The 25448-nt window shown below is 32.4% G+C and overlaps 1 protein-coding gene across 5 annotated transcripts in view; it reads left to right on the top strand.

Moving 5' to 3' along the window:
• The window catches only part of SPOCK3 (SPARC (osteonectin), cwcv and kazal like domains proteoglycan 3), a 653697-nt gene that overhangs the window by 454664 nt on the left and 173585 nt on the right, over positions 1–25448 (top strand). For all 5 annotated transcript variants that reach the window (XM_031941447.1, XM_031941445.1, XM_031941446.1 and 2 more), the window contains one exon: positions 6464–6578. In XM_031941447.1, the coding sequence (XP_031797307.1) occupies positions 6464–6578 (115 nt within the window). The remainder of the gene's footprint in view (positions 1–6463; positions 6579–25448) is intronic.

The following is a 25448-nucleotide window of genomic DNA, read 5'->3' as shown; positions in this document are numbered from 1 at the left end:
TTATCTCAAAGTTATTTTTTCTTTGTTTTTTCTTTGGTTGTTGTTTTGTTGGTTTGGTTTGGTTTTTTGATAAATAGGTTTCTCTTTTGATATATTGTTTATCTTTTGTCCTTGAAGAGGACCATGACATCAGGGTGTTGATGCAAGTGAACTGTATTTAATTGAGGGAGGGCTATGCAAAGTGAGGGTCATCTCCCTCACTTTCCTCTCTAGAGCCATATAGGTCCAGTGGCCAGATAGAGATCAAGAAAACTGAAGATGGCCTTGGATGCAAAAAGAGACTTTGACCTTTTTAAGTTAAGGTCTTCAACAGGTCTGTTTGAATAAAGCTACACACATTCAGTGATTAAAATTAGGTAGCAATTGAGGCAAAGAATGGACCCTTTAACCTAGTTCCAATAAATTAAACAAACAAATAAAAAAGGAAGCAAGTAAATGAATGAATGAATAAAGCAATAAATAAATAAATAAAAGAATTAAAAAATGAAATAAAGGAAGGAAGAAAGGAAGGAAGGAAGGAAGGAAGGAAGGAAGGAAGGAAGGAAGGAAGGAAGGAAGGAAAGAAAGAAGGAAGGAAAGAAGGAAGGAAAGAGAACTAGCTCTGGGAGGGATAGACCCAGAATTTCTGGGTCAAACAGTAAAGATTGCTATTGATAGTCACTCTGAGTCTCTCTGGACCCAAACAATGACTACTTGGGATATTTGATTAAATATGAACATAACATACTTGAAAAAATTAATTTATTCACACATTTTAAAATTAATTTTGGTTTATTTAGCTATTAAATTTCAACCCTGGTTGGTTTTTAAGAGATTGAGAATTTGCTTCTACTTTTACTAATACATTGTATATCACATAAAATCTTATGTTACACACATGCAAAGTTATAAAATACTTAAAAATCATTAATCAGGTATAAAATAAGTAAAATTACATTTGAACCCCCAAATCATCATTAAAATTTAATTTAGGATTTTTATGAAAGAATTTCTAATTGTTTAGTCAGTGTAATTCAATAAAAGTAATTGGCTTACTTTTATTATGAATATGTGGGGTGTTTTTTAGTGACTTTCTCCATTGAGGTGAACCTTAGCATGTTCAAAATACCCTGTTCTGAGACATACCAAGTAACCTTTTATTTCTACTTGTTCTTCTACTCCAAAATAAAAACTACCAAATCAAATGTAAAATTTATTTCATTTTTTCCCCTGGTTGCTGCCCTCTTCCTTCAAATAAACCATGTCTGTTGAGTGACCAATCAAGAGTTTTATGTTCCAAAAGGTCTTTGATGAACAGACAACAACCAAAAATAATACTCTACAGATATCTATAATCCAATTTGGTATTTGGCTCATTCTACACCATTATATATTATGAAACTGAGTTAAATTATTCACTAGTGCATAAGCTGATTGAAACCAGCAAATCAAGCTTGCTTAATTTACAAAGCAATCCCCACAGAGCAAGTCGTGGAATTGAATTGTAAAGAAAGCACACTATTACAAATTTAGAAATGATACATTTCTTACATTAGAATGATAATAGTGGCCTTCTAAAAGATGAGTTCTTTTGAAGTATTTTTTTCTAAAAGTAATGTTGAGTCTTAGAAATAACATTATTTTAGAACACAAATGCATACTCATGCACACATATAAAATGATATATGTGTGCATGTATATAAATACATATATACTAGATATGTGTATACTTTTCTTCAGAAAAATATCTGTAGAATACTAAAACATCTTTTCTTCCATAGAATGTGATGTGTATGCCTTAGATGTTTTTCTCCCTCAAAGAAGCAATCATATTTTTTTCTTAACCCATTAAAGATTTTTTATTAATTTGAAAATAATGGTTCTGTGATATATATGACTTTGTGATATAATTAAATGACTCAAATTGTATTAGCGGGAGTTTCCAAAAGTACTATAGAATGCAAGTTCTAGTGTATTTTAATGTACTGTTACATTAAAACAGCAAAAATGTTAGTTTTATAGATTATGGAGAATATAAATAATAATGGAAACCATTTTTAAAAGTTCCATGATTTTAAATCTTTTATTGAGATCATCTAACATAAACAATTTTCTGTTTACTAAAAATATAATTATTCAAAAAGAAGAGTTAAAAAAAAAAACTCTGATGAATGGAAATATGAATCTCTATAACCCAGGAATGAGAGTCAATCAGGAAATTCCCTAATGGAATGCAAAAAATAATCTACTTCATTTTGTTCTATCTTAGCTCATCTAGTTTGGAAGACATGTCTATATTTGGGAACCTACGTAGATGAGGAGAATTATCTGTTAATACATTTGTAGAAGTAAAATTTGGCCATTCAGAGTAAAACTTTTTCAAAGCTATGGTTTCCCTCCCCCCCCCAAGCTTTTTAGATTGGAAAATAATTTCTCCTTTAGTCCTCTAATTTCTTTATTATGTGATCTCTTGTATCTGCTTTGTTTATTCTTTTGATACTTACCTCGGTATATGGTATTAGTTGTTGGTCTGAACCTAATTTTTACCAGACTTCTATTGAATTTTCTCAGTGATTTTGTTCAGATTATGAGTTCTTTGCCAAATATCTGAGAGTTTTTGGATTTACCAATTAAAATATGTGCTACTATTTTTGCATGTTTTCAACTTAATCTTTTTCATTACTTGACTTTTTAAAAAAATCAATACCAAAATGTTTTAGTGATTACTACTTTGTAATCTAATACTGATAGATCACCTTTCTATCCACTTGCTTTCATAATTCTCCTTGAGATTCTTGATCCTTTTTTTTGATAATATGAATATGATTTTTTTCTAGCTGACATAAAATATTTCTCTGGTAATTGTAGTGATCCAGCCTCGAATAAGTAAATTAGTTTAATATCATAATTTTTATTCTATTGAATCATCTAATTTATCAACAAATACTATTTGAAAGCAATAATTTGTTTAGCCATGCCCATTTGATTAAAATAATAATAATGATTTTCCAGTTCTTTACTACTACAAGAAGAGCTGCCATAAATGTTTGCATAAACACAAATCATTTTATACTTTCTTTGCTCTCAGAAGGTAGGCCAAGTGTCACTGTCATCAACTACTTCCTTTGCCTGATGAGCAAATTGATAATTAAAGAGTTGCAATTACTTTCCAAAGTCACCCATGTAATGAGCAACAAGCATATGATTTACCATCAGGTCTTCTGACTTTAAATCTTGTATCCAACTACTGTCACTTCTTCTGTGACATGTCACATCAGCCACTTATTTCTCTTATTGTTACCACTGCCAGCATCACAGTACAGGACCTCATTTCTACTTGTGTGTCAATAATCCAAGGTCTCTTTGCCTCCACTCATCATTCCTTCCAAACTAGTATTTTTAAGTGCTTTTTTTTTAGAATACCCTTCTTTTTTGTGTGGAGTTAATCATTTTTGCTCCTCTGCCAAATAATCTTCAACTGTTCTGTGTTGTTTCTTGAATGAAATCAAAATGCTAAACACCTACAAACTCACACTGTCTTTATCTTTCCAGGTTTATGTTATACTGTTCCCTTCCAGGAATGCTTTGTTGATCTTTGGAACATGCTATGAGCTTAGGATCATTTCACCATAGCTCCAGAGTTTGAAGGGACCTGAGAAGAAATACAGGCCAGTCCCTTCATTTTTACAAATTAGTAAGGATAGGCTCAAGGAGATTGATACTTGCCAACGAGGACAAAATGAAGACCATATACAGAATTTGAACTCACATCCTCAGACTTGACTACTGCTTTTCATATAGCACTATTTTGTATCTGTGTACAACATTCCCCTCTTCTTGTTCCATTCCCTTTGTCTTAGATGGAATTTTCTTCCTGCCAGAGTTCTTATCCATCCTCTGAAATCTATCTTAAATTACATTTCTGTGAAGAATTCCATAACCTCATTTCTGATAACAAACTTCCCCCCAAATATAAGTAGAAAGAAGAGATTCACTGATTTACTAACTATGGGATGGTGTTTAAGAAAAAAAATAGTTGGGTATCTAAGAACTTAATTTGAATTTTTATAATTGAGAATTTTCCACAATTGAAATTCCTTATCGTATAGATAAGTGTATAGACTGAAGAAGGAGGCTCATTTGGTTACACAGAACACTCTGCTAATAAGGCCAAAAGTATTTCATTAGTGAGCCAGTCAATCTGATCTGGCAATAAATCCTGCAGCTACAAATTATATATCCTTATAATCTGATCAGACATCTTCACAAAGTGCCAAATGGTTTGCGAAGTATATGGGGAGATATGTAACAAGCATTACCATTCCCAGTAAACATCTCAACTATACAAAGTACTTTGATGTTGGATAAGATGCTTCAATTTGGAAGGACTTTAGGTTATTAGTACTGAAGATATTATACAAAATAAACATTTTTAAAAAAAAATGTTAAAGTATTTTTGTTTTGGTAACATTTTTTGTAATAAAGAATGTGGGAAAACAATTTAAGTGTTTATGATTGTTTATGGGAAAGAGATAACAATCTGCCTATAAATTTTGTTGCTCAAATATTAGACCCTTGTTACTTTTGTGCTGTCTGTTTTCCCTCTGGAAACATTTTCACCAGACTGAGAACCAGTCTAAGAACAACAACAAAAAAATGATTACCTTCTGAAGGATCTTAATGGTCTTCTGTGATAAATAACAAAGAACTTCTATATTACTCAATCTAGCACCCTGCTTATACTGTTAAATCACATTTATATAGCACTTTAAGAGTTACAAAGCACTTTACATACATTATCTTATTTGATCTTCCTAGCAACCTTATGAGGTACATTTATAAGTATGTCAATCTCCATTGAGAATTGGAGAAATTGAGTATTAGAAAGGTTAAGTAATTTACTATGGATTTTACAGATCATTACATGTTAGAGGCAAGAGCTGACCTAGGTTTCTTCTGATTCCATCACTCTTTAAAGCATATTGTCTTTTTCAATAGGCAGTTAACTAACTGTGCCAATAGTTATATAAAAAAATACTTTAATATTATCTGGCTGTTTTGAGAGTTTCTTGAAGAAGTCTATAGAATTTTAAAACAATTAGTAAAAGGCTAACTCTTTCAAATAACAGCATTCTCTTGTTTTAAACATAAGGAGGTTGATGTTCAGATAAGCAAAATAATTTTTCCAAATAAATAAAATATGAACTCAGAAGCAAGTGTTTCTGATTCCAAATAGACCATTCTTTCCTCTATATCACATTTTAATTATTTTTGGATTAGTACTCCCATATTACAAATTATATGAATTCTTAAAACCTTTGATTTTTAAATTATTTGTTAAAATTTTATTAAAATCTTTGAACTTTTAAATGTATGCATATTTATAGTATGAATGCTATGAAGTGGTCCAGTATGTGATTCTGTTTTTGCACACTCACATTTGCACCTATGTGTTTAGAGGCCCACCCAGGTTCATATTAGGCTATGTGAGGAAAGATTGGTAATATATAATTTCATAGATTAACTAAATAGTTATCCATTCTTTTATTCAGTACTTGTAAGCATCTACTATGTGTAAGACATTAGGCCCAGTAAAGTGAAAGATCACTGAACTGGGGGTTGAGGCTTAGCTTCTTATTATATAGATGCCTCTGAATAGCTTGTTATCATCACAGTGAACAAGTTCCTTAATCTCTCTAGATCTATTTCCCCTTCCATAAGATGAGGAAACTAGACATGATGAATGTCTCTTTAAATGTGAAAATTTAATGGGAAAAACAATTAAGTATTTTCTATGTGGCAGGTACCTTGTTATGAACTTGGGATATGAAAACAAGGAAACAAAACCATCCTTGCTCTGAAGAAGATTTTATTCCATTTAGAGAAAAAACAGCACATATATAAGCACTCCAGTTAGAAATGGGAAGGGGTACATGGTCTCATTATAATTTTTGTGCAACATCACCACAACCATCAAGAAGAATAAGAATTCATCCAAATCACTAGATGTTGTAAAGCAGATAATATATGTACACAAATAAATATAATACAAATTAGAATGTGTCTATTTGTGACAAAACTGCACAAATATATTGTCTATCCTTATCTGTATCCTTTCTAATCTCAAGGTGGAATCAAATCAGTATAATATTAAGAATAACTAAACTTAATTTAAGAAAAAAATATTGTTTGGCTATTTAAGAGCAGTCAATTTAAGAACAATTTACACAAGTTTATATGACTTCCTCATAGATGTATCTAGCTCTTTTCAGGCAATTGGTAAGCTACAGTTCCTGCTAGCAGTTAAGGCATCAGTAGAACATTTTAAAGTAATATTTATGCTTTCTATTTAGAGATATATACATATTTTCAGATTGTGTGTTTGCCTAACATGATGTTAAATAAAGATCCAAAGCATCTTTACTTAAATTTCATGATTTGAGTCTGTTTGCATTATAAGGAATCATTTTCTCTCTTATTACAGTGCAAGCTAGAGTATCAAGCGTGTGTCTTAGGAAAACAGATCTCAGTCAAGTGTGAAAGACGGTGCCCTTGCCCTTCAGATAAATCCACAACTGTAGTCAGAAATGATAAGAGAGGTAAGTAATGAAGATTTATTGTGTTTTTTTCTTTAACGAAATGATAGGAGATGGAAAATATGAGCTTATTCATCACAGATGGTGATGTATTCTTCCAAACTGCTTCTAGTGAAATGCATTATTTCACAATAAATTTTGAGTAATTTCAGACAATATATTCATGTTAATATACACACATATATGTATATGCATGTGTTTATATATTTATATGTATGCACATATACATATGCATATATACAAACATATTTGTATATACACACATAATACCTAATTTTAGTATTCTCTAATTCTATTAAATCTGACTTTTGTTTTATTTTCTCATATTGATAATTTCTGTCAATGATATTATAGATCTGTAATCAGTTAAATGATATATATCTATATATATATATGTCTTTTTCTTCCTCACTCTTTGTGTGAAAACACACCTAGTATCCTATCTTTTGGTTTTCAACTATCTTCTATTACAAGAGCTGGTTTTTCAATAGAAGACATAATCTGCCATTGGAATTATACTTAAAGTTTTTCTAGTTTGATAGAGTCTATTCTCTGATAAATAGCTTTTCAGAAACCAGGGTCCTCTCCAATAATAGTGAAAAACCAGGTGTCAGTTTTCTGTGGTTGTGTATATAGCATTCATTTTTGGGTGTGATATTATTTCTTCTGTGTTTGACTTTTCAAATTGTTATTCATCCTTGTATTTATCTTCTATGTTCCATATTTGGAAACTTTTTCTTTTAATAAAAGTATTGAACTTTATGATCTATATACAATGATATATAATTAAATCCATATCGAGAATTATTCTGTGTAATAATTCTTTGTCACTATCTTTGCTAGATAAACTATTTCCCCCTTTTATACAAATTATGATATAAATACTGCCTTTTTGAGGTTATTTCTAATTCTTATAATTTTTGCAAGAATTAAAAAAAATATAATTTGGTCTTGCCAGCAATCATATTTGTTAAATATGTCTACTACATTGCAACAGTTCAGTAAGATTCCAATTCTAAAATGTACATTAAAATAGTAGCACATCATTTGATGCAGAATAAGGTAATCATAAGATCTTACTGCCTTCAAAAAGAAATCAGTACATGGTGGAGAAGACAAAGTAACATTTTTGAGAAGACCAAGTATGGATAAATAAAAATTGTTTTTCATACTTTACATTTTTATCAATCTGTTTTTTGTTAATATGCTAAGAAACAAACTTTTGTTAAAGATATATCATCAGAGATAAATATAATTTTTGTTCAGTTATTGAAAGAGAGACTCAGAGAATTTAAACTAAGGTAACATATTGTCAGGAAAAAAACTAGTATAGGATTTTGCTGGCTGCTATGGAAAAGCAGTACAGGGGAATTTTGAGTACAGTACTGTTTTTTATAGTGTGCTAAAAGCCGAGAGACATGTAAAAAGGATTGAGTATCATTTCAAATCTTTCACCTATCATTTGCATTAGAAGTAAAAATGGAAAGAAGGGAGGGAGGAAGGAAGAAATGAAGGAGGGAAAAAAGGAATTTTAGAAAACTGGGGAAGAAACTAATAAAGCTGAACTTTTTCTGTGCTTGAGTTCTTCTAAAGTTATTTATAAGACTAGGTTGTTAATGAAAAACTGGGAATTTATTTTGTGCTCAAAATACTTCTCTTTTCAAGGGAAGAAACAATTTCTATAGAAATCCCATAGAAGTTCCCTTATAATAGATGCAATTTACAAAGTAATTAAGTTTTTATTTTTTATTTTTCTAAACATGTCTAACTGAATGAACTTATTTCGGAGTTTTATTGACAAAGATACTGGAGTGCTTTGTCATTTCCTTCTCTAGTTCATTTTGCAGATGAGGAAACTTAGGTAAACAGGTTATAACTTATAAGGTCACATAGTTAATAAGCATTTGAGAGAGGAGTTGAACTTGATCTTCTTGACTCCACTTCCTACCACTTGGTACTCCACTGAATACTAAGTACTGAGTATACCGAGTACTGGTATAAGCATATATACAGTAATGGGTATGAGGCATCCCACATGTAAAAACTATCCATATGCAAATAGACAAACCAACATTTCCCCATTAGGAGATTGCACTGCTTAGAGCTATAAGAACGTTTAGTTCTGATTTCAGAAAAGCGGCAGCTTAAACAACCTTTTCCAAAGTTTTTTCCAAACTCATTCAAATATCTAGATATGCTTTTCATACTCATGAAGAACAAGTCCTTCGAGGAATGTGTGGCAAGGACTTTTGTGACATTGAGAACATAGGTAAATATTTTTGAAGGAAAGGAAGGAAAGAACATTCTGTATTCTTGCTTTTAAGATAAATTTCCATATAAAGAATTCATTGAGAATGACGACAATTCCAAAGATAGAAAATGACTGATGGAATTACTTGTAAAGCACTCTTGAGATTGATATATCTGTGTATTCTTCCTGAAGAAGTATGTGTTCCTTCTGAAAAAGTGCAGTGATTTAGTAGCTAGAATGCAAACTTGGACTCCAAAAGTCCTAGTTTAAAATTTGTCTGTGATCCTAATTAGACATGTGGCCATGGACAAGTTATTTAACCTTCTAACCAGCTCAGGCAGCACTTAAGTCACATTCACTGGTTATGATCTTTTATGGGTAGAAGAAATTCCCTACACTGCCAAAAACTTTCTAAAAATTAAGTGTTTTCATTCTGCATTTTCTTCTAATAATTTCTCCATGATATCTTGCACTCTTATACATTAATATTCCTCATTTAGCACTACTGAAAAACTAGATTTGGCTTATGTTTAGATGTGTCTGGTGGGGAAAATAAGTCTAATATAGTATATTCAGAATGTTATTTGTAAACTTCATGATAAATATGTAAATATATAAAATCTTACTTTAGATATTACCAGCTTATTAGTTTTATTACCAAATTCCATGGACATAAAATCCAGGTTTTTGGGAGAAGCAAAAAAGAAAACGTTCTCCATATATTTGTTTTTCTCATTTGAATGGTATGGAGGAGAAAAGCCATAGTATTTCAGTTACAGTTGAACCTAAATCAATAATTTCATTGTCCAGCATTGTAGTTGATAGTGGATGGAGTCTTCAATTCCAAATATGTTTTTCTACCTGATGCATTTTCCAACTCAGGCTTTATTTTTACTGCATTCTACAATGCCTTTTATAACTGGCATTTGTGGGTGAACCAAAAATGGAATGTTCTAATATTCTGGAATTTCCACTATGGCAACTCTTATCAGAAACCTCTAGCAGAGAATTGGGAACACAATGAATTCCCTGGTCAGTTTTGAGACTGAAAAGGAGCAAAGATGAAGAAATGGTAAAATGCCATACTGTGATTATACTGAAACCCATTTTACATATAAGTATGTGCCATGAAAATTGCTTTACATATATTATTGAATTTGATACATATAAACAATATCATGCTATTTAATCTGAAGAAGAGAAAATTTAGTCTTAAGAAGATAGCTCTCTTCAAATATTTGGAAGTTTACAACACTATAATAGTAACAGTTATTTGAGAGAAGAAAAGTCAAATCATAGAAGCATCACAATGTATAAATCACCAGGACTTAAAGAATGATTGGATGTGCTGGGGAAGGACCCCAAAGAATAGTAGGAAAATTTCTTATTTAGACAGAAAGAAATCAATTCATTTCATTTTACAGATAAAGAAATAAACAACTTAATAGGAAGGTTAAATGTTTTGCTCACCAACATATAGCTAGTTTATGATAGCTAGATTGAGAATCCAGGTCTCCTAATTCAAAGTTCAGCTATTTCTAGTATGATTTTATATGTTATTTCCCAAATGATCTCAAATTTAGAAGCCTGAGGGAGAGGAATGATGAAAGTAATCATTAATGATGATGGTAGTCTGGAAGGGCTATGTAGCAGGTAGGAAGATGAATTTATTTTTTTTTCAACAGGTTATCTTTGATGTTGTAATGAGATATGAAATTGGCAGTGTTGCTTAGTAGGAAATAGGAAAAAAGTGATAAAATCTGAACATGGAAATATAGATTTCATAACATGATTATTTGAGAGAATGAGTATAAAAAGGGGAAAGAAAAGTATTCCTTGGAGAAATATCATACTTAAAGAATAAAAAGGAAAAGAAGTAAGAAAGCACAGTACTTGGTGCATTATAATTATTTTTTTTCCTTCAATACACTCTAAAGAAGATAAAGTAAATTTATGTGACTATGCTCCTGGCAAGTCAATATACCACATGGTGAGGTGAGATGAGAATTCCTCCAATTCACTGAATTTGAGAGCTATGGGCCTTACCTCAAAGAAAAAAAATGATTTATAAATGTTCTTTTCTGGTTTTTTGAAGAAAAGAGTTTTTTTGTTAATTTCATTTTGATGAAATTTCCTAGTATCAGTATTTTTTTTTTAAATTTTTATCCCCAGTATGAAAAACAGTGCTTGTCATATAGTGCCTTATCAGGTTTATAATAATGAAATGCCATTTAAGAAACAGACCAGAATATGAAGGGTGAAAAAAAGGAGCGGGGAGGAACAATGATTAATTTTCTATATGGGGCCTATGGAAATGATCCCTTAAAATTTTATTGTCTACACTTTTTTCCTAATGTGTGGGAGAGGAAGTGATGGCATTAAACAATCCACTGGTTGTTTTATGTGAGATGGAATGTTATCCAAATCAGTATGTGATATAAAATAAATAGCCACTTTGCCTATTATGTATTATCATTAAAAAGCATCTCTCCCTCTCCTCTCCTCTCTTCTTTTCTCTCTCCTCTCTCTTCTCTCCTTTCTCTCTTCTTTTTCCTCTCTCTGTCTTTATCTTTTTCACATACACATATACCCTCTCCCATACAATTTTCATTAAGTCCAGTTCTCCAGATATTGGCGTTTTGCTCTGAATTGCAGTTTTGTTTAAATTCTTTTATCAGTTTCTTAAGTGTGATGTAAGTTTTCTCCGTGAAATGAATGACAAGCCTTTTAAAAATAAGCCAAAGTGATACAAAAGTAGGTTGTCATATTAATATAGCCTTCCACATGCAAATTTTGCTAGGGAAAGAACATCAAAATGTTATTGCCCTGGGCAATCACTTGATGCTAGTTTCATAGAATACTGACATTGAAATAATAATTCTTGTGATGTGTTGGGTAGTGATTTATAATAAATTAAATTTCTGTCATTATGTCAAATTTCAAATAGCAATGAACTAACTTGTAAAGAGTTATTTCTTTTAGGATTTATACAATTATGAGGACAGTTTTTCATTGTGATTCCAGGTACAAACTAGAAAGTATTGTTTGGCTCATGAAATGGTGTTCTGATACTAGGAATAGAAGTTCTCATTTCTTTTTTTTTTAATAGCCTTTTACTTACATGTTATATGTATGGGTAACTTTACAGCATTAACAATTGCCAAACCTCTTGTTCCAATTTTTCACCTCTTACCCCCACCCTCTCCCCCAGATGGCAGGATGACCAGTAGATGTTAAATATATTAAAATATAAATTAGATACACAATAAGTATACATGAACAAACCGTTATTTTGCTGTACAAAAAGAATCAGACTCTGAAATATTGTACAATTAGCCTGTGAAGGAAATCAAAAATGCAGGTGGGTATAAATATAGGGATTGGGAATTCAATGTAATGGTTTTTAGTCATCTCCCAGAGTTCTTTCTCTGGGCATAGTTGGTTCCGTTCATTACTGCTCCATAGGAAATGATTTGGTTGATCTCATTGCTGAGGATGGCCAGGTCCATCAGAACTGGTCATCATATAGTATTGTTGTTGAAGTATATAATGATCTCCTGGTCCTGCTCATTTCACTCAGCATCAGTTCGTGTAAGTCTCTCCAGGCCTTTCTGAAATCATCCTGTTGGTCATTTCTTACAGAACAGTAATATTCCATAATATTCATATACCACAATTTATTCAGCCATTCTCCAACTGATGGACATCCACTCAGTTTCCAGTTTCTAGCCACTACAAAGAGGACTGCCACAAACATTCGTGCACATACAGGTCCCTTTTCTTTCTTTATTATCTCTTTGTGATATAAGCCCAGTAGTAACACTGCTGGATCAAAGGGTATGCACAGTTTAATAACTTTTTGAGCACAGTTCCAAACTACTCTCCAGAATGGTTGTATTCGTTTAGAATTCCACCAACAATGCATCAATGTCCCCGTTTTCCTGCATCCCCTCCAACAATCGTCATTATTTTTTCCTGTCATCTTAGCCAATCTGACAGGTGTGTAGTGGTATCTTAGAGTTGTCTTAATTTGCATTTCTCTGATTAATAATGACTTGGAGCATCTTTTCATATGACTAGAAATAGTTTCAATTTCTTCATCTGAGAATTGTCTGTTCATATCCTTTGACCATTTTTCAATTGGAGAATGGCTTGATTTTTTATAAATTAGAGTTAATTCTCTATATATTTTGGAAATGAGGCCTTTATCAGAACCTTTGACTGTAAAAATATTTTCCCAGTTTATTGCTTCCCTTCTAATCTTGTCTGCATTAGTTTTGTTTGTACAAAAACTTTTCAGTTTGGTATAATCGAAATTTTCTATTTTGTGATCAGTAATGATCTCTAGTTCTGCTTTGGTCATAAAGACCTTCCCCTTCCACAGGTCTGAGAGGTAAACTATCCTATGTTCCTCTAATTTATTAATCATTTCATTCTTTATGCCTAGGTCATGAAGTTCTCATTTCTTTTACTCAAAGCTTTCACATCATTTGCAAACTTCATAATCCAGAGTAATATTGTCTATTCTTTATCTCCAATTCAATGAAGAAAATACCTAATAAAGACTTACTATGTGCAAAAATCTGTGCAAATTATTAAAGGAGATATATGCACAAATAAGATAAGACCCCTGACAAACAGGGTGGTTGCAGTCCAATGGGAAAGATAAGTTAAAGGTGTATAAAGGTACATATATATTATATATTATACATATTATATATATATATATATATATATATATACACAGACTATAATATATTATAGAAAAAATATGCAACATGTTATGCAAGTTTAGAAAAGGAAGAGAATCTACAAGTTTCTTATAGACTTCATAGATGAGATTAAAAAGTTAAACTTATTGATCAATTATTTTAACCTTTACTATAGATTATTTAAATCTTTCAGGTATGGAATGAAAACAGTTGTTCTGTATTTTTATTTTTTTAATCTCAAAGAACTCAGAGAGGAAAAAAAAATGTCATTTTATCAGTCCAAATGTTTATTTAGAACCATAGGCTGAGAGGCGGGGCCCAGATGGTGGAAAAAAGGCTCTCTCCCAAATCCCTCCAAATGCCTTTAAATATTGTTATAAAACATTTTATAGGGTGATAAGTCCCACAAAAGGATGGGTAAAATAATTTGCCTGACAAAGACAACTTAGAAGTTTGGCAGAAAATGATTGTTCTACCTCAGTGAGATTGAAGCACAATACAATGTAAGCTGCACCAGCACAGATCCAATACCAACAATACAGGAGCAGATTTTGGGAGTGATTGAATTGGGCTTCTTTTATACCTCTCTGCTCACTGACGGTAAGGAGGCAACATACTAGGTACAGTACACTTTGCCCAGCATTGGATCTGGGTCACAATTCTGAATTCCAGTCCCAGGGAAAAGAAGACCTGCCACACAGTTCTAGGGTACTGGTCACTCACAGGCCAGAAGAACAGCAAACATACTTCTCCTTAATTCAAAGCACCTTAGAAGAACTGAAAATTTATAGACCCCTAATATGTCTCTGAAAACAACTTTTTACAAATTTTTTGAAGTTTAAGACATAATACAGTTTATCCTGAATGTAGAGTCCCACTTTAACAGTTTAAGGTCAAGAAATAGACTGGGAAAATGAGCAAGTGGCAGAAAAAATATCTGACCATAGAAAACTTCTATGATGATAAGAAAGATCAAAATACACTCTCAAAAAAAAAAAAATAACAGTCAAAGTTCCTATATTCTGGCGTCTCTGATAAAAACATGAATTGGTCCCAGCCCATGGAAGACCTCAAAAAGGATTGTGAAAATCAAATAAGACAAGTAGATGAAAACTTGGGAAGAGAAATGAGAGTGAGCACAAGAAAATAAAAAAATAGTCACTATTTTAGTAAACACACATACATACATACACACACACTCCCTCCTCCCTAAAATATCATCTTAAAAACAAACTAAAGCAAGTGGTACAAGAACAAAAAGCTAATGAGGAGAAGAATGCCTTGCAAAGAATTGGCCAAATGGAAACACAGCTCTATTTTTATGTATATCTATTTTTTTTTACTTATTAAATATATTTACCCATCATGAAACAATTTCGTCATTTCAATTTATGTAACTTATAGATGGCACAAATATATAAGGCTGAATGAATTTAAAATCATATATAAATCTGTATACTTCCATAAATGGAAATGTATAATCATGTATAAATCTGTATACTTCCATAAATGGAAATGTATAATCATGTATAAATATGTATACTTCCATAAATGGAAATGTAGAATCATGTATAAATATGTATATTTCCACGAATGGAAACGTAACAAAAGGATAGCTTCTCCTTGACCAGCTCTCACTGAATGAGTTTACATTACATAAAACATGTTTTTTTCAAAGCATTAAAAACTTGGGCTGGCTATTCTATCAATAAGATCCTTGTTTTTGGCTCCCTCTTCTATGCAACTATTCACACCTGAATAATATCTTCTCCAGATATGTCAAATGCTCTTCTGTTTTGCTTATGGCACCGTTTTGCTAGAAGAAAGAAAACACATTAATTGCTGAATTTGTTTCTGACAGCATGTGGTCCCTGAGCTCTTAATCATCACTCCCTTTTCTACTATGGGATTTTGGAATCAATGTCTTTATGCTGAGTGCTTTAAAAGGATGGAAAGTTTGAGTTTTAAAGAACATTGTATTGACAGCTTCACTCAATTTAGTAGTCCTGAAAACTTGAATAACCTCTGAAAAGGGAGGTACACCACTAACAGGGAAGAAAGGACAAACAAAAACTATAACTTTCACTTCTCTGGAAGTTTTGCCTAGGTTTTTGATATGGTAATGACAAATATATCTATCCATCATTGTCAAAGGATGTGATATTCCATTTTAAGTTACTGTTTTAAATAACACAAGAAAAAGAACTTTGCAGCTCACCATTTTAAATGAAAAATTCAAAAAGGTATTACAGATCTCTCTGCCCTCTCAAATAGATTGAATAGAGCACAATTTATTCTTTTCTGGATGACTTATCATTTTAGAAATCAATTTTTGTAATATATGCCATATAGTGTTTAGAATGATAGCTTTGAGAGGTGTAAGAACTATCTACAGGCAGATAGAGATCTGAATCCAAATCTACCTTCAGATATTTACTAGCTTTATGATCCTGGGTAACAAGTCACTTAATTCTTCTTCACAATAATCCTATAAGGTAGATTATCCTCATTTCCTAAAAAAGGAGACTGAGGCAGCAGAAGTTAATATTTATAAAGTAATGTTCAAACCTTAAAGTTATTTGTAAATGCATGATGATGATTGTGATCCTTCTTTGTTTTCTAGGGGCACTTCAGAGGTTAAGCTAGTTGTCTTTGTTCATCAAGGCAGTATCAGAAATGGGAATTTAATGAGTCTTAACTGATTCTAAACCAAGCTCTCTATTGATAACATTGTGCTACTTAACAGGCTTTGTGACAGAATAAAAGAAAAATTACATTTAACCATTCCAGAATTAAAGTCTTATAGAAAAGACAGACATATGAAACTATCATAAAACAGCACATATAAGAAATTTGGGGGGAAAAGATTAAATGAATGTAACCAAATGTGAAAAAAAAAATTGTGATAAAGAAAGTAAGTTGCATTAGGACTCAAGGAAAGGATGATCCAGTGGAGACAATTATGATTAATAAAATTTTTGAGGAATCTCAAAGACAAGATGGACTTGGAATGAAAGGTAAGATTTAGATAGGAAAGAAAAAAGAGATTATTAAACAGTCATAATGTGTTTAAGGAACAGCTAAGACAACTATTGGGTGGGATCCATGTGGATTATCACTCATCTTCACTTCTTCAATTTATGTAGTTCTTATTTATGTTTTCCAAGATTGTTGACAGCATCTACTCAACATTATAAAAATCTTTCTATAATGTGGGTTTCTGATTTCTGATTTCACCACACTTATCATTTGGCCAACCAATTTCCATTTCTTATCAAGTATTTTTGGATTGGCATCCATATCTTATCATTAGAAAATTGCTTTAGTATAAATTGGAAAATGTTATTACTAGAAACACAATGTACACTTGGATTCCACAACATTTGTACTGCTTTCAGATTCACAACCAAAGAGCTTAGTAGAAGAACATTGGTGCTAAAAAGATTTTGTGTGTGTGTGTGTGTGTGTGTGAGAGAGAGAGAGAGCGAGAGAGAGAGAAATACAGAGAGACACAGAGAGGCAGAAACAGCCACAGGGACAGAGAGACACAGAAACAGAGAGAGACACACAAAGAGTTGGGGTAACTAAAAAAGGAAAAAAATGGATAATTTCCAAAATTCATTTCACTCTTTTTCTTTCTCCTGGCTAAATTTCAATATTCAGTTTCTCTCCTAAAACCTTTCTTATTTTTGTATACTTTATTCCCCTCCACATATCCTATGATCTACAGACACTGGCTTACTTGGTGTTGTCCTTTACTCCACATATTATCTGCCTTTTCTTTGTCTCCTACTTTTGCTGACATCTTTCCTTGGTTAATGTCCCATCTTCTCAAAGAAGCCTTTCCCAGTCATCCTTAATCTTAGTAACTTCCTTATAGGATTGGCTGAAATCTACCCTGTTTATATCTTATTTGCATGCTGTCCCCCTCAGCCCTACCCACAAGAACCATGAGGTCCTTGACAGATTGAGGTATTTTTTTAACTATTTTTACCATCATTGTTTAGCACAGTGCCTGACAACACTTAAAAATGTTAGATGAATAACTTCCTGTTAACACTTAATAAATGTTAGATGAATAACTTACTGATTATTATCAGATTTCATGAACAAATCTTCTTTAATTGCTATGTTTTCTCAACATTAATTTTTTAGTCTCTTTTAGTCTAGTATTACTTAAATAATTAGCTTGAAGGTGCCAAAATACTTTATTACCAATGGATATTTCCCCTTTTCATGTGTAGCACTTGTCCTTTCAGTAGTGAATAATTTTTTCCCCCTTCTTTAGGTCCCATGACATATCTTGATACTTAAATCTTTTTTATTTCTTTCACAGTACTTCTATGCTTTGTCTTTTTTGTTAGAATTCTTTCAAGGTGCTAAGTAAGTGGAATTGAGGAGACAGTGGTTAAATCTAGTTTAGCACTGATTTAATCCTACAACAAATAATGGTTGCTTAGTGATATAATGATTAGTGTAAACTCAGTGTGGGATATATAAGGAAGAGGTCTCAAGCCCACTAAAACAGAAGCCCACTAGAAGGTCTGAGCCTCAGCCAGGATTCAGTAGAGGAGATTCACAAGCCAGAGAAGGCAGCTTAAGCTCTCAGAATCAAGGCTACAGAAGGCCTCTAAGAAAAACTCACCCAGCCCCAAGTGAAGGAGATAAGACTTTGAAGGAGACAATAAAGGATTTGGACCTTAATCCCTGGGTGCATTTGGGGTGATTACACTGAACTGAAACTAAGGCTGCCTCCAGAAGTCCCCCAAGAAACCTGCTCCCAGAGAATATTACAATTTAGAGAAGGATATTACACTCCACCTTCTTCCCAGTTGGTCAAGGCAACCTTAGGTACACTGATGTCCACTGAGAGAGCATCTGAATGCTAAGTCAAAGAAGCACTTAACAAGGATAAAAGTTAATTGACTGAAAGTTAACAAGAGACCCTGAGGGATGCCTGATTCAAAGATACTGGCCCTTGGGATGGGTAGGGAGGAGCTGAATTTCCACACTAAGTTCAGAGAAAAAGAAATGTATATTGGACAATTTTACAACATATTGGGTAGTTCCAGTTATAAAGTGGGATGTGAATTATTTGGTTTTCTCAATATTCTCTTTTTTTTGCCAATGGTAGACTTTAAGCCATAGGAAATATGTCTAAAACTCCAGACCAATTGAAACCACAGGACACCAAGAGATCTCAGTATACTGATACAAACAAAATGCTATAATAATGAATAATAGCATTATGCCTGCTTGCATTTAGTAACTTACTCCCAAAGTCAATTAGATCAGCACTTTTTCTGCTAAATGTTTTTCTCTTCCTCTTGCCTCTAAATATTGCTAAATCTCATAGATGGGTTCTCAGATATTTGTTGATTTCCCTTACCTACAGCATTTCTTTCAGTCAGTCTATTTTTATTTTTTAAAAAATCTAGCCATTACTTTTATGCTATTGACTTCTAAAATGACATCTTTCCATTGCCCTCAGGTACCACTTTCTTTTTATCTTGAGAATATCTCTGCTTTATTTTGCCTTTATCCAGAATACAGACTACCCCATATCAAAAACCGTAATCTTTCCCCTTAAGTCAAACCTATTTAATAATTTCCTTATTAACGTTTTCAGTCATTCTGGACAGACACATGGAAGTCATCTTTAGTTAACAATGTGTTTGAAAGTAGGAGTTACTTTTATTATTAGTTCTAAGATAAGCATGAATATTATAATTTATATTTGACATTAAATTATTTACTTTTATTTAAATCGTATAAAGCTCAGTGGTTAAACCTGACATTCATAAAATTGTCATGCGGTAGAATATTTGTTTCCAAAACCATTTCAGATAAGAATGAGATAGAAAAAAATGCATTTGTGTGTATGTGGCCTCCTAGCTATTTTAGGCATAGCAACAATCTATGCACATTTCCTCATTGTTATAATTGGGAAGTAGAATAAACAATTTCTGAAACTTATCCAGTGGTATGCTTCTATTCTTTATAGAATAGAAAACCATTTTAATAGCTTATTTTGTGAAATAATTACCACAATTTGTATAGGAGTTCAGAAACTGATGTTTAAAGAGAAGTGTTTTCAGATTTTTTAAAAGATGTAACAATTTGCATGACAGGCAGCATTCCATAGTATAGAAAGTTGACCTTGAAACTACTTTAGAAAAATTCATGCATTGTTTCTGAGATACACATGCACATACATATACAGAGAGAGAGAGAGAGAGAGAGAAAGAGAGGTACACACACACACACACACACAGAGACAGAGAGAGAGACAGAGAGACAGAGACTGAGACAGAGAGAGAGACAGAGAGAGTGAAAGAATGAGTCAGATCACTTAACTTCTTAGTGGTTTAGGGAACCATAAGAGTATAAGTTGCAAATATCTAATCCCCTGCAGTGTTAGAAGAAGTTGCTCCATGGGAGTTTGCTATAAATGAAATCACAGCTCCAGCCCCATTCCCTATCCTATCTATTTGCATAGCAATCTTCAGAAAGGCAGAGTGGGCAGGGATAGAGAAAATGGCAGTGAAAATTTTCAAAAGAAGCCATGCTAAGTCAAATCAGGTTCTGTACTGGAAATCTGTCAAATCTCTTAGCTGAATTTGCCTCTATTAATGGGAAGTTTTACTCATCTGTATGTCCTGGGGCCAAATTTCCTTCAAATATATCAGGCAGCAGACATTCTCAGAAACTGGCTAGAAATGCATCTCATTTGCTGTGGTTTCTTTCGCTCTCTTTTGATGTTTGATTCTGTCCTCTTCCCCTGCACTGCTTCCTCTAGCATTTTGATTCATCCTTCCTATTTTGAAAGATAGATTGAACTAAGTCAATGACACATGACAATCATCTTCACCTCTGTTGCAAGATTTACTGAAGTGCTATTTTCCCCACTTACTGGTGTAGCATTCAGGCGTATTGTTGTTCTGTTTATCATTTCTCATTTTAATGATTTGATTTTAGTCTGTTGCACAAATGCAATATTTAAAATACTTTACAAGATTTTTTTCATCATCTTGGTGATTTGATTTCATTTGTGTTGTTGTTCTGGTCCTGTAATTTTATGTGCCTAAAACAATGGTACTCAGTCTCCACTGCAGATTAGCAAGGAGTTGCTCAGTAGTTATAATAGCCTTAGGGAGTAGCCTGGGGTCTTTAGAGATAAAGGGATTTGGACAGAGTAGAAAATCAGGTATATGTCAGAGATAAAATATCCAGGAATAGCTTTCTGACTCAAAATCAAGCTCTCTATCCAGTGGGACAAAAGTGATGAACAGCAACTTCAATAAGAATATATAGAGAGAGATAGAGATATATACTTATATATCTCTATCTCTATATATGTAGATATATATGTATATGTATATAATATATATGTAACATAAAATATATGTAATAATTTATTACCCATTAAAGGGCATCTTGAATAACAAAAGTATGATATTCACTAACAAGAAATTGAATAATCAGTAACTTAGAAATTTAAAAAAAAAGGAACATAGTCATGGGATGGGACTATTCTAACTTGTTTTACATATCTCACTCTGCATCCCCACCAGTAATCTAATGTCTATTATATCTCTGTTAAAAATATACTTTGTTCTTGTTTTTTTGTTTGTTTGTTTTTGGTGCTACCATTGAATCTGTCATTTACATTCAGCTTATGTTTTCTGAAAAAGGATATCTTTTATTAAATATGTGTGTATGTATACACTCTCTCTCTCTCTCTTTCTCTCTAATAGATATACCATATTTATTTAAAGAAAAGGGCATTTATCACCACAATCCAAATTACTTCATCCTTGGTATCTTTCTATGAGTGTGGACTATATATTTTTTTCTCATTTGAGTTGTTTCTTTTTTAATTAAAGTTTTTTTTTAATTTTCAAAATATATGTAAAAATAATTTTTCAACATTGACCCTTGAAAAACCATGTGTTCCACTTTCTTACCCTTCCCCCCACCCTCTCCACTATTTGGCATATTATCAAATATATGTTAAACATGGTAAAAATATATGTTAAATCCAGAATAGGTATGCCAATTTATAGTTATCTTGGTGCACAAGAAAAATCAGTTTAAAAGATAAAATAAGAAAGAAAATAAAATTCAAACAAACCACAACAAAAAGATGAAAATTCTTTGTTGTAATCCACTCTCATTTCCCACAGTCCTCTCTCTGGGTATAGATCACTTTCTTCATCACAAGATCATTGGAACAGGTCTGAATTATCCCATTTGTTGAAAAGAGCCCTGTTCATCAGAATTAATTATCATATAATCTTATCGTTGCCATGCACAGTTTATCTTCTGGTTCTGCTCACTTCACTTAGCATCAATTCATGTAAGTCTCTCCAGGCCTCCATGAAATCATCTTGCTGATTATTTCTTATAGAACAGTAATATTCCATAATATTCATATAGCATAATTTATTCAGCCATTCTCCAACTGATGGACATTCAGCATGTTCTTGAGAAAGAGGGACTCTACACCATGATGAATAATCATCATAGGAGGATGCACAACAAACACATAAATAATAGTATAAATGTTTAAAGTCTGCACAAAGCATTATGCTGAATGCAAAGAAAATGATATTTTTTGGAAGTTTGGCTTTTTATATCTGGCATTAGATTTGCCACAGGATTTTCTGAAATATCATGATCACTCCACAGCTTTTATCTCATTCCTGAAGATTGTAATCAATGAGCAAGAAGTCCATTTACCAGCTCCAGGTTTTCCTTACATTAGCTATGTGATCTGTGAATATTTTTAATCCTATAATAATATCTTCTTCATCTATAAAATGGGGTGGAAAATATCTGTCTTGCCTAATTCATAAAGGTGTTCCATGGCTAAAGTGATATAACCTTGTTAGCATTTTGGAAAGTGGGATAAAAAGTGTTCTAAAAAAACATTATTACCCACCATCAAATATCCATTACAGAGAAGAAAATTATAGCATATCCAGAGGTTTTGTTTCATTCAATTTCAACACCCAAATCAATTACTAATTAGGACATTTAATAAAAAGGAATTTGCTTCCCATACGTATGTTTACACTTAACAAGTTTTACTTTTTGCAACAAGGAGCAGAAGCTTAAGAATATACATGTGTTTAGAAATCAAAATGCAAGGCTTTGTTTAAACAAACAAAGCACAACTGATTTTTTGCATTCATGAATGAGCTATGCCTTATATATAGCATGAAACTCTTTAGAATGCTTACTTACATATATGAGTAGAATCAGATCAATATTTACACAATAATACTAGAAATTGTTTACATATTACCAAAAAACATTGATTGATTTTCATACACATACACACACACTTATGTATTTATGAGAGGTTCTATCTGTTCTAGCTGGACAAGGTAGCAACATAGAAAAGTTGAACAATAATGCGTACTTAGAGGAACTTAGTTGAAATCTCAACCTTGACATTAAATTCTTTGAGTAGTATCACTTATTTTCTATTATATCCCAATTTCCTTATCTCAGAAATGAGGGGATTTGTAGTAAGTAAATGATTTGTAAGGTCTATAGTCACTTCAAATTTATATTCCTTTGAATTCCTGGAAACAACACTGGACATTGAATTAAGAAATATGGGTTCAGATTCTGATTCTGACTCTTATTAGCTATATGTGATCTTGGAAAAAATCAATTTACTTTAACTTTATCATCTATATAATTGAGATAATAATGCTTACTTATCTACTTTACAAGGTTGCTGTTGTGAAAGTACCTTCTAAATATTAAAGTTATATTTAAATGTGAATCATTATTGCTGTTTTATATTATTGCCTTCAAGGAACACTTGAAATAAAGCAAAGATTCTTCACATGTGGTATTAAAATAATAGAATAAAAATCTTCATTGAAATAAGTAAACAATATAATGGATATGTTTAAAAAGGAAAACATCATTATCTAGATTCATTTCTTTGGAGTTTCCCCTCAGTTAAATACATATTCCTTGAGAGCAGGGACTCATTTTTAACTCTTCATTCTCAATGACTAGCACAATTTCTTGGCACATAGCAGATGCCTGAGAAATTCTTGTTTCAATGATTGATTGATACATGAGAGACTACATTCAAGAATGATTTAATTTGTCCAAATCAATGTTATTTACTAGATTAGCATAGTATAAAAATAGATTTTATCTCCACAGAAGAAGGCTTTGTAATTGAAAGGTAATAAGATTATTAAAATATAAGAACAGGGGAGATAAATATAATAATATGATACATTGTTTAGTTAATCAAGTATTGAATTTGGAATTTGGAATAAGAAAGAGTAGACTTTGAATACTGCCATTGTGTGACTTTAGAGAAGATACTTTTAACTATTCTCAGCATTCGTTTCATCATTTATAAAATGAAGATAATGACAATATCTGTCACAAATTGTATGAGGATCAGACAAGATAATATATGCAAAGCACTTCACAACCTTAAAACATCATGTGAAAACTAAATGATCTCAAATAGAACCTCAAAGTTTACTTCTCGATCTAAATCTATGATTCTATAACTTATAATTTCCCCACTGTTTGCTACTCCTTCCACCCTCAATGATACAACAAGCCTTCCATTTCTATGAGATCACAAAAGAACCACAGAAGAACTTTCAGCAAATTTTATAGATCATCTTTGGAGAAGTTACTAAATATCAAGGGTCATCTCCAGTCATCTTGATCTATATCTTGTCACTAGATCCAGATGGTTCTGGAGGAGAAAGTGAGGCAGGTGACCTTGCACAGTCCTCCTCACTTAAGTCCAATTCCCTTGCATGGCTTCACCTCCCAGATGACATGGTCCTTTTCCAGAATGAAGGATATACAGCAAAAACTAAATATCCATAAAAGATAAAATTAGCATAGCATGAGAGATGTTGAGATTGAAATCAGTCGGAGTACATAGTAGTGGGAAAAACTCCACATCATAGGATCACAGATTTTGACCTGGAAGGAAACTTTGAGGCCACTTAGCCCAATCCCTTTATTTTATACATGAGAAACTTGAATCCCAAAGAAGTGGCCAGAGTTTCATGGATAGTTAAGTGATGTAGCTGTCATTCATCGAAACCAGGGCCTCCCAGACTCCAATCCAATGCCCTTGCTATTGTACCATGCTGACTCCTATCTGTCAAAGTGTCAAATTATGCATGCATGTTACCTTGACAACTGTATCTTAAGTTTCTTGAAGGCTGGTACTGGGTTCATCACCAAACATACAACCTTGCACATAAGTACCTGATCAATGTTTACTGAAGTTAAACTGTGTTTTTTTTAAATATATTTCTTTGTATCTATGTAACTTGTAAGCCAACAGAGGTGGTTATTAAGTATTTTGAAAGAATGAATAAATCAAAAAAAATTTTTTTCATTCACTAAACAGCGTGGTCAGACATCTGTTAACATAAATATCCTAAAATTTTTTCTGACTTTTAAAAGAATGTTTAGAAAAATTAATAACATTTAAGAATGGGGTAACCATAATAAAAAGTGTAATGGGCTGAAGCTGAGCAGATGCACTGAGGTCCGAGCACTTAAGGCTAATTAGCAATTGGACAATACTCTATTAATATATGCTTGGAGAAAGAATGGCCCCGCCCACTCTCTGTGCAAGTTTGATGTGTTGTATAGGAGATTGCATAGAAGATTTGGTGGGTGGAGTGTGAGAACCAGAGGCACTGCTGGCCTGATTCCATGATTGCTCTCACTTTGTATTGCCATTCCCCTTCACCTCCCCAAAGAATAAAGATCAAGGATCTTCCCTTATCCTGACTCCAGCTGATTTTAAAATACCCTGGGTGCTAATGCAGTCATCACAAAAAAACATGGTCTTGGGAGGGAAATAGGACAGGATTTGGAGTAAAATTCTAA

Source organism: Sarcophilus harrisii, chromosome 6 (genome assembly GCF_902635505.1).
Source record: "Sarcophilus harrisii chromosome 6, mSarHar1.11, whole genome shotgun sequence".
Lineage (NCBI taxonomy): Eukaryota > Metazoa > Chordata > Mammalia > Dasyuromorphia > Dasyuridae > Sarcophilus > Sarcophilus harrisii.
Note: the sequence above shows the minus strand (reverse complement) of the source record. Positions and strands in the feature narration are given on the sequence as shown.